This window comes from Petaurus breviceps, unplaced genomic scaffold (genome assembly GCF_028583685.1).
Source record: "Petaurus breviceps papuanus isolate PSGF00001 unplaced genomic scaffold, PetGlider_PUasm1.0 188, whole genome shotgun sequence".
Classification (NCBI taxonomy): domain Eukaryota; kingdom Metazoa; phylum Chordata; class Mammalia; order Diprotodontia; family Petauridae; genus Petaurus; species Petaurus breviceps.
Genome location: NW_027185804.1, coordinates 38,330,554 through 38,341,002, shown reverse-complemented (window position 1 = coordinate 38,341,002; position 10,449 = coordinate 38,330,554). Strand labels below are relative to the sequence as shown.

The window sequence follows — 10,449 nt, the reverse complement described above, 5'->3', positions numbered from 1 at the left end:
GGGTAGACCACGCTGCTTCTTGGTTAGCTAATTAGGAGAAGTGGACAAACTGAGTAACAAAGTTGAAGGTCAACCCTTCATTGCCTGAATCCCTTTACTTTTAGGGATTCAGGTGTTTTGCATGGTCAGGACCCAAGAGACTTTTCTCACTGGGGCTTTGTGAATTGATGGAGAAATCAACTAGGGGAAAGTTTTCAAAAAAGATCTATTAACACATAGTTGTATTGTGTGATCATTTCTATTCAACTCTGGAAGTAAATTAATCACCAAGCATTTATTAAGCACCTACTAGGAATTTGATTTGTTTTGGATTTGTTTTAACTTCATCGAGAATTCAGTCTCACCAGCAATGTGTTCCTGGCAAAATGTACTTGCTGATGTATTCGTTTATGTAACTATTGTCTGCCAACTCTACTTGGCTCTGTAAAAGCAAAGGGGCTTTTGGCTCTGGAAAAAGCCTAGGGGTCCCATCACCTTGCAGAGACTGAGAAAAAGTGGTATCTTCCTAGGTCCTCCTTGTACACATGGTAACTGAATTACTTTGGATGGAGTCCTAAGTGGATGTGGTTTATCCCAGACTCCATAATAAAAGAGTCTATTGTTTATACAATAACAACAACATTATAATGAAAAACAACTTTGAAAGACTTGAGGATTCTGATCCATGCAACATCAAACCGTGATTCCAGAGGACTGATAATGCTACATACTTCCTGCTGGAGAGCTGAAGGCTCAAGATACAGAATAAGGTAGACATTTTAGACATGGCCAACGTGACTATGTTTGACCAGGCAAATTTGCTACAAGGAATTCATTTTTCTCTTTAATTATTCAATTGTGTGGAGGGGAGAGTAGAGGGGAGACAAAATAAAGTCCTGTTGATTGAAGTTTTATACACACATATATGTATATGTGTGTCCACATATACATATATATATATATATGTGTGTGTGTGTATAATCCTCCAGAAGTTCCTTGAGGGCAAGAACTATTTTTTTTATTTCTTTCATTTCTTTCTCTTTAGTACTTAGCATGATGTATTATTTATAGTAAGTTCTTAATGAATACTTGTTGAATTCTCTGGGCCTCAGTTCTGTTGGTCATAAAATAAGGGATTGAATTAGCTGGTCTCTAAAGCGACTTCCAAATGTTCTGTTTCTATCACAATGGCATTTAACTAATCTCAAAGACTGGATTTCTTCTTTTCCACCATTTCACAGGATCCTCCCCTAGCAAACTGTCTGTATTTTGTGGCTACCTGAAGACAGTAGTTCCATCAAAAGGAGCAGAAGAGAGTTATAAGTCATAAACTGGAGTGCATTATGTAAGTCTCCCAAGTTCTACAGCTCTGAATGATTTCTATTCATTTCTTATTCTCTTGGATCTTCCTGACCAGCCCCTATCTCACTGATGAGACTGCTTTTGGATCTGAAATCAGTACTCCATCTGACCCTCTATTGTTAATGATCCTTAGGTTGGCTTGGTTTTAATTATCATTTGATCAATTTGCCCTTGCACTTACCCTGTTGACCACTCTATATATATAATAGGTGACCACTGTTTGACCACTGTTCTGATTTAAGGCTTGGGCTATTGAGTAATAAGTCTCAAAGAACTTGGCCCCTGACCAGAAATCATGGTACAGACAAACAATGTGACAGAATTCATTTTTCTGGGACTCTTTCCCAAACAAGAAGTTCAGAGAGTTTGCTTTGTGGTTTTTCTGCTCATGTATGTGGCTATAGTTTTTGGAAATTCCCTCATAGTATTAACCATCAAAGCCAGCAAAAACCTTGGCTCCCCTATGTATTTCTTCCTCAGTCATCTCTCCTTTGTGGAGATCTGTTATTCCTCCACCACATCCCCCAAACTCATTGTAGATTTGCTTGCTGAAAGGAAAACCATTTCCCTAGAGGGTTGTATCACACAGCTATTCTTTATTCATTTCTTTGGTGGTGTCGAGATCTTCCTACTCACAGTGATGGCCTATGACAGGTGCGTGGCCATATGTAAACCTTTACATTATATGACGATCATGAACCAGCAGATGTGTGCCCTCTTGTTGGGGGTGGCCTGGATGGGCGGCTTCCTCCACTCAATCGCCCAAATTCTCCTCATGTTCCGTTTACCCTTCTGTGGTCCCAATGTGATTGATCACTATTTCTGTGACCTGCTCCCTCTACTAGAACTTGCCTGCACTGATACTTACTTAATAGGCCAGCTCATTGTGGTTAATGGTGGAAGCCTTTCACTAATCAGTTTTGGGGTTCTCCTTACCTCTTATGTTGTCATCTTGGTACACCTGAGGGGGTACAGCAAAGAGGGTCGCCAAAAGGCCCTCTCCACATGTGCCTCACACATTACTGTGGTTGTATTGTTCTTTGGGCCCTGCATCTTCATCTATATGCGGCCCTCCACCACATTTTCTGTTGACAAAATGGTGGCTGTATTCTACACAGTAATCACTCCACTTCTGAACCCAGTTATCTACTCCTTGAGAAATGCTGAAGTGAAGAATGCCATGAGGAAGCTGTGGGTCAGAGCACTGAAACAAGATGAGAAATGAAGGGGGTGAAGTAGGACCCATGGAATTACCTTATCCTGAATCAGAATGGGAGGAAATGGAAAAGGTAGCATGAATCCAGAGCACTAGATAGCTGTTCCTAACAATAATGTTCTAGAAATGCTTTAAATCGATTATCTGCCTTCTTCTTCTTAATGTTTCCATCACAGTTTCTTCCTCAGTATTTCATTTTTGGTCGGGGTTTGCTGGTTTTTTTTGCTTGTTTGTATCATATTTTGATCTGGACCAGCGCACTCTTTAATGGAGAGCATGATTGACATGGACACCTCCTCCAACAGACAGTTGAAAATGTAATTGACTTTCTCAGAGTCACAGTCAGGATGTATCAGAAATGGGGCTTGAAATCACATATTCCTGACTCTGAGGTTGCCTCTCTCCCCTGTCATCAGCCTCGAAATGCTTATGGAACTGCATGTGGACTTACAATGCTCAGACTCTCTGTTTTCTTGAATATCTGATTCCCAGTAAAGTGTAGTACGAAGGGTACTCATTGAGCTTACTGCATGTATGGGGTTAGGCAAATCACTTAACCTGCCTAGATCCCACTTCCCTCATCGGTAACATGGCACACGCATCCATCCTATTGTGAAGACTGACTGGAATAATGTATAAAAGCTTTGGAAAGTCCAACAAAAGCCTCAGGAAGACTATAAACTAATGCGAAGAGAAATAAGAATCTGGAAAACTGCAACCCCAATGACTACACTTACGTAAATGGGAGAACGCCAGCAAAAGCAACCTCAAACGGAACCCTTGTGTGACTGTAATGATCCAGTTTAACCCTGAAGAAGAGACAGGAGAAGGTGCCTTCTTCCCTGCTTTATGGAATCAAGGGATAAAGGGAATGGTATGCTGCATTTACTGGGAGACTTGATTGACATGCTGTTTAGTTTGGCTCATCTGATGTTTTTTCTTGCTTTTTTTATTCTTTGTAATAGGAAATAGCTCTCTGGATGGGGGAACTGGGAAATATTAAGAAATGAAGTAATATAAAGACAAAAGATATCAATAAAAGGTTTTTAAAGCCCAATAAAGCAAACTACATGTGGAATGTAATTGTTACTCTCGTGTTAGAGGTATGACACAGAAGGCCTCATCATGTATATACTCAAGGGATGTATTATATCCCTAACCAAAGGCGAAACTGTGAACTCATAGGTGATGCCACTCATTGTATAATCCCCACTCCTCTTGTAAATGAGCTCCAAAGGCTCCAAGCAGTAAAAGCCTAGGGGCGGCCAGGTAGCACAGTGAGTAAGAGCCCCGGCTCCAGTGTCGGGACGACCTGGAGATCGAATCCCAGGCTCAGACACTTAGCACCCACCCAGAAACACCTGGCTGTGTAACCTTGAGCAAGTTACTTAACCCCAATTGCTTAAAAAAAAAAAAGAAGTAAAAGCCTATTTATACATCAAAGAAAACAAATAGTACCCTATCAAAGCTCAGGGGGAAAGTAGAAACCTGGAAAATAGCAAGCCTTCTACTGGAGCCTAATAAATCCATTATATTTTATAGACCTGTCTCGAATTGAAAGCCTCTCCTTTGCTCTATGGGTCTTATTGATTTCTGCACCTAATAAGAGTTGAGTCAACAGCCAGAAACACAGATATGACCCGCTTATCCTCATCACTGCATGATGGATTAGATCAAGGAGAATTCACAGTCTGATACCTTCTAATCTTCAAATGCTTTACTAAAGTATCTTAGCTAGTGAAGTAGATGGAGTATTAGACCTAGAATCAGAAAGATATGAGATTTTGAGATCTGAGTTCAAATCCTGCCTTAAAGTCAAGCTATGTGAACCAGGGCAAGTCACTTCTCTCAGGCTCAGTGCCCTTATCTGTAAAATCATGAATTAAAATAGCACCCACCTCACGGGTTTGTTTTCAAGATCAAACGAGATGATATAGGTAAAGTGCTTTGCCATTCTTAAATTGCTATGTAAGTACTAGCTGTCATATTCTCTTCTTGCCACACTTTTCTAGCATTTTCCATGGACCTAGAGGTTTGAGAAAATATACTACTTTTCTTTCATTTTTAGTCCAACCCACAGAAACATCTGAACCCAAATGGGCAGGGTTATTCAAAATCTTGAGGTTGCTTCCAGGTAGAATAAGAAGCAGAGGAATTTAAGCATGCCCTCATGTCATCATGCCTTAGAAAGAGGAAAAAATCATAATGTTTTTTTCATAATTCATACTTCTGATCATCCAGTTCAACTCTTTAATTTTACTGATAATGAAACTGAGGTTCAAGATGGTTGACTTACTTAACATCACACAAGTACAAGTGTCAGAACCAGGAATTTACCCCAGATGTTCTGACTCCAAATCCATTATGGCCACTATGGATGGCCCCCATTCAATCCACACTGGATCATGTATATCATTGATACACAGGATGCACTAAAACAACTTCCCATTACTGTAAATCATGGGGCAGAATCAGAAAAAATCAAATTTGGGGGGATTCAAGGGGCAATAGAAAGATGAGGGCATGGTAAGTGTGAGCAGACAAGGCACAGTGCTAATGATGACTGTATTAAAGTAACAGTCATAAAGAATCTCATAAAGATGACACTTATCACCAGAATAGAAAACAGACTGATCTTGTTTTGAAAATGATGGCAAATAAGCAGCCTAAGGGTTGCAATGAGATGCATCCATGAAAAGTCACAATCTTCCTCCAATTCCTCATCTCAGAGAGGAGGAAATCATGACCTTGCTCTTACAGAACATGCCAGTGGAGAATAGATCCTACCAGGCTACCAAGCTAGAAAAGCTTGGAATGTGGGCTCAGTAATGGATGTAGTCCATCTAAGTACAAGTCTCACTAATTGTAGAAATACTTAATGCCAGAAGATTGTAAAATGGTTAGGTTGGGAGAGACACCAGGTCACCAGGTCATGAAGAGCATCTACTCAAGCATAGAAGGATTGGACTCTGTTTCACTTGTTGATGGGAGGGAGGACCCCACACTGATGAAATCCAAAGCTTTTTATTCATTTAAGTATCTGTTCTGTGAGGTTCCTGTTCTGCATCTTTGCAAATGCCATCATCCCTGACCCTTGAAGACTTTCCCTGAACACTACTGTTTGTTCCTCTGTGTATAGTTAAAGATGGGAGCTAAAGCAACATAGAGAAAACATGTTAATCTGTTGGGGAGTTGCTGTTTATACAAGTCTCTAATCACTGAATCAAGTATTGAGGAAAGCTATGGGGAAGTGACATGGGAATTTTTTTTAAAACATGCTTAGATTCAATCAGAAGTTATTTCTTATATTATCTTTAATCAATTCTCTGAATCTTGGAGCAGGACTTTCTCTGTTAGTCATAGATTCCTCACTAATAACATGGGGCAATTCAAAAAGTACAGAATTTAGGATCAAAGGATCTGGATTAAAGTTCCCCATTCTCTGCTTGCTGTCTCTATGGTCTATCACTTAAACTCCTTGAGTCTCAATTTCCTCATCTAAAAAAAATGAAGGGATTCTATTGGATGGCATCTAAGGTCACATCTGAGTCTAAATGAGAACTTAGCATTCTGGAAGAATTTGTCAAGTCAGTGATAATAATTATTAAGATTCCCATTACATTAAAGATAGTTTCAGAAATTCTCTTGTAATACCTCTGTCAGGTAGGTAGTAGAATTATGGAAGAAGGATTTTTGTTCTGTTTGTCCATGGACAAAGGCAAAATTCATGGAATACAATGCATGGAACTTGCAGAGATGTGTGTTTAGGCTTGATATAAAGAAAAAGCTCTCTAATAAATAGAGCTGTTGAAAAATGAAGCGCGTTACCTAGGGAGATGGTGGGATTGCTTTCACTAGAAGTCTTAAGCATACCATCTCAGGGAGGTAACAAGATGGTGACAATGGTCACAATTCTAAATATTAACCTTAATCTCTGTTTAATAATTGTGTAAGCTATCAATACATAAACTATCATTAAGTAGGGGTAATATATAAAAAGAAAAAATACCTAAAGACTTCTTCACATATTTTAGCATTTCTAAAGTAAACAATCCTTTTATCTCATTTTCATTGATCTTTTTTACTTTTATTTCAGACTACTTTATTTCTCCACTCCCCTACCCAAAGAGCTACCTCTTACAGCAGAGGTTTTTTTTAAAAGAAGAAAGAGAAATGAAATAGATAGTTCATAAAAGCAACACATCAGCTGTATCTAATAGTATATGACACTCATAGCCATCTACTTCTACAAAGAAGCAAGGGAGGTACATTTTCTCAACTCTTCTTCAGGGACCAATTTGATCATTATGACTACGTATCACTGAGCTTTAGTGTGTTGTTCACTCCCATTACATCATGATAGGTGTGGTGCTTATTCTTTTCCTGGTTCTGCTTGACATTGTATCAGTTCACATAAGCCTTCCCATGCTTCTCCGTCTTCTTCATATTGTTTCAGCACAACAATTTCCCATTACATTCACATGATGACAACTTGTTTAACCATTCCCTAACTGATGGCGATTAACTTTACTTCCAGTTACTTGCTACCACAAAATGTTCTGGGATGACTATTAAGGTGTATATAAAATATTTCTATCATTAATCTCTTCAGGTATATGCCTAGAAGTGGGATGGTACAGCATCCAATTCTAACAACAAGTCAATTTAATGTGTGACAATTGGAAAGTATTTTAACTTAAGGGGTTATCAAAGCATTAGTTGTTTTGATGGAAGTTTTCCATCAAAAAGAATCTCTTCTCTGGGCTACAGTGTTCCAAACAACATTCCGCTTGAAACATTCCACATTTGAGCTCAGTGTAGACTCAGAATGTTTGAGTTGCATAGGATTTTTGAGATCATCTCCAGTTTAATAGGCTGAGACCCAAAGACAAGAAATGATCTTCCACTCTGAAATCCTTGTTATGTAAAAATGCAGGAGACTTAAGGTCAGAAATTTAGTTCTAAAGATAGCCACTCTCTTCTTTTTCTTTAAACATACATTTAGTTTACTGAGCAAAGCATGTTTAAGATTGCACAACATTGATTCTGGGAGAGCTCACCATATCTCCCAAGTATTGACATTGACATGTTCGGCAAAGACATGATTGCAGACACTTCAGTATTGGGGCAGATGCATTAGGTGGGACACAATACAAGGTACAAAAATGAGTAGGACCGTGTGAGATAAACAGATGGAAATCTCATTTTAGCTTTCAAATGCAGCCAGTTTACTTGGAATCACCAAGAGGGGAAAGTGGGGTTACTGAGATGCCATTTTAGCGGTGACTTTTCTGACCATAACTATGTTTTAAAGGGTGGATCTCTGTGTTTAAAAATAATACTTTTGGGGAAGGCTAGGTGGCACAGTGAATAGAGCACCAGCCCTGGAATCAGGAGGACCTGAGTTCAAATCCAGCCTCAGACACTTAACACAAAAACTAGCTGTGTGACTTTGGGCAAGTCACTTAACCCCAATTCCCTCCAAAAAACAAAATAATAATAATACTTTTAAACATTTTTTTAACTTTTCTAAACATTTCAAGATTTATAAGAAGATTAAAAATATGTTTTATAAAATGAAAGTTGCTTTTAAATTTATTGACTTCATTGGGGAAAAGTTTAACCTTATATTATAAATTATTAATATATTATGCAATAATATAATATAATTATAATATATATTACATGTTATAAATGATGAGGTTTAACATCTGAGCAGATGTGGAGCAACAAACAGACTTGTAGAGAAGGGTCACATTTAGTTTCACATATATTTAATGGCATAATTTCAGAAATTAAAAGAAATCACAATATTAAAATACAGATACCTAATAAGGTAACATTGTATAAATTATCATTGAGCAGAGGTTAAAGAGTTAAGAACACCTGGTCGTGAAAGAATTCTTGTCTCAAGTGTATTCCAAGACTTAACTTTGTTGGTCATTGAAATGTCCAAGGCTCCAAAATTCCTTTGATGTGCTGAATTCTGCTTTTGTTCATTCACTCACTGGCCCTGGGATGACTGACTCTTCATTTGAGGGAGGTAAAAGTAAGTTCCAGAAATAAAACTACCACACGACATGAAATTCAGACAGTGATGAGTGAGTAAAAGCTCTTACTGAAGCGTTACGAAGGGTGGAGGGTATCTTGATTCCTGAAGTCTTAGTGACCCCTTCAATGTCTGCATTTATTTTTATATCTTCTATTTACATCTCTATGAAAATGTATGAACTAAGTGAGTTTTGGTCTTCGAACCCCAGCTTCCAGGATGATGACTGGCACACAGCAGACTTGTCACAAATGTTTGTTTGTTGCATGATTGAGAGGGCAAGCCTAGATTTTGAGGGGAGGAAAAGACCATCTTGCCCAACACCACTATCTTCTAGGCGATGAAATCAAAGCCCAGAGAGGTTATATGGGTCATACAAGTACTCCTGGTCTTCGTCAGGACTAAAAAGAAGAGGCTTCAACTCTAAATCCAAGACTCTGTTACAATATCAAGTTTTAAACATGCTGCTTATGAAGACACAGATTAATTCCTTGCATCAGTTTATTTCTACTTTTTTTTGGAGGGGGAAAGGCAAGGCAATTGAGGTTAAGTTACTTGCCAAAGGTCACAAAGCCAGTTAAGTGTCAAGTGTATGTGGTCAGATTTGAACTCAGGTCCTCCTGACATCAGGGCCAGTGCTCTATTCCTGGGCCTCCTAGCTGCCCCTTTTCTGTTTCTTCTATAGCCATTCCAAAATCAAATTCAAAATAACCACTGTCACCAAAGTCATGATTCATTTTTACATATGCATTTTCATTCCATTCCCAAAGTCACTTTCCTCCTCCACAACCTCTTCATGGCATTCTTCACCTCTGCATTTCTCAAAGTGTAAATAATGGGGTTCAACATTGGAGTAACCATCGTGTAGAACACAGCCACAAGTTTGTCTTCAGTGAAGGTGGAAGAGGGCCGCAAGTACAGAAAGATGGCAGGACCAAAGAATAAGAGGACAACAGTGATGTGGGAGGCACAAGTGGAGAGGGCCTTGCGTCTTCCCTCTGCTGACTGGTTCCTCAAGTGAACCAAGATGACAACATAAGAAGAAATCAAGAAGAGAAAGGAAATCGTAGCAACTAAACCACTATTGGCAAACACAATAATCCCCTCCACAAAAGTATCAGTACAGGCAAGCTTGAACAATGGATGGAGATCACAGAAATAGTGGTCAATCACATGGGGACCACAGAAGGGCAATTGGACAGTGATGAGAATCTGAATCACAGAGTGGAACATGCCACCCAGCCAGGAGCTAAACACCAGCACATGACACACGAGACGGCTCATGATGGTCATGTAGTGCAGGGGTTTACAGATGGCCACGTACCTGTCATAAGCCATCACTGTGAGCAGGAGGATCTCAGCAACTCCAAAGAAATGGAAGAAAAAGATCTGGGTTATACAACCATCTAAAGAGATGGTTTTATTCTCAGTTAATAAATCAGAAATGAATTTAGGAGCAATAGTAGAGGAATAACAGATCTCTACTAAGGACAGGTGGCTAAGGAAGAAGTACATGGGGGAGCTCAGGCTCTTGCTAGTGTTGACAGTTAAGATGATGAGGCCATTTCCCAACATTGTGGCCACATACATGGGAAGAAACACCACAAAAGAGACTCTCTGTGCTTCTCGCTCCTGGAAGAGCCCCGTGAATATCAACTGAGTCACTTTGTTTATAACAGCCATGGAATCCAATCATGTCATATTAACTCTGATGAAGCTCAATAGCCCTGAAATAAAACAAAAGAAGATAAGGCCATTGTAATAATTAAGATGGTTTCTTGCAACAAGAACGACAAATGGATGGATGGATGGATGGATGGATGGATGGATGGATGGATGGATG

The 10,449-nt window shown here is 39.1% G+C and overlaps 2 protein-coding genes across 3 annotated transcripts; one reads left to right on the top strand and one right to left on the bottom strand.

The window, feature by feature from the left end:
* Positions 1–1,636: 1,636 nt before the first annotated feature.
* On the top strand, positions 1,637–2,566 carry LOC138163452 (olfactory receptor 4X2-like). The gene has a single exon (XM_069090912.1). It carries the CDS (start codon positions 1,637–1,639, stop codon positions 2,564–2,566), a length of 930 nt encoding a protein of 309 aa, XP_068947013.1.
* On the bottom strand, positions 2,252–10,419 carry LOC138163453 (olfactory receptor 4B1-like). Of its 2 annotated transcripts, XM_069090915.1 has the most exons (2): positions 9,381–10,419; positions 2,252–2,269 (listed from the first exon to the last, which is right to left on the bottom strand). In XM_069090915.1, the coding sequence occupies exons 1-2, from the start codon at positions 10,287–10,289 to the stop codon at positions 2,252–2,254; spliced, it is 927 nt and encodes a 308-aa protein (XP_068947016.1). In that variant the 5' UTR covers positions 10,290–10,419. The 2 variants fall into 2 exon arrangements, with proteins under 2 accessions (XP_068947016.1, XP_068947015.1); XM_069090914.1 differs by lacking the exon at positions 2,252–2,269 and having other exon boundaries at positions 9,360–10,419.
* Positions 10,420–10,449: the final 30 nt, after the last annotated feature.

Bases quoted from the DNA above. Each gene is read 5' to 3' on its own strand.
- LOC138163452 (XM_069090912.1), top strand. From the start codon at position 1,637: ATGGTACAGACAAACAATGTGACAGAATTCATTTTTCTGGGACTCTTT.
- LOC138163453 (XM_069090914.1), bottom strand. From the start codon at position 10,289: ATGGCTGTTATAAACAAAGTGACTCAGTTGATATTCACGGGGCTCTTC.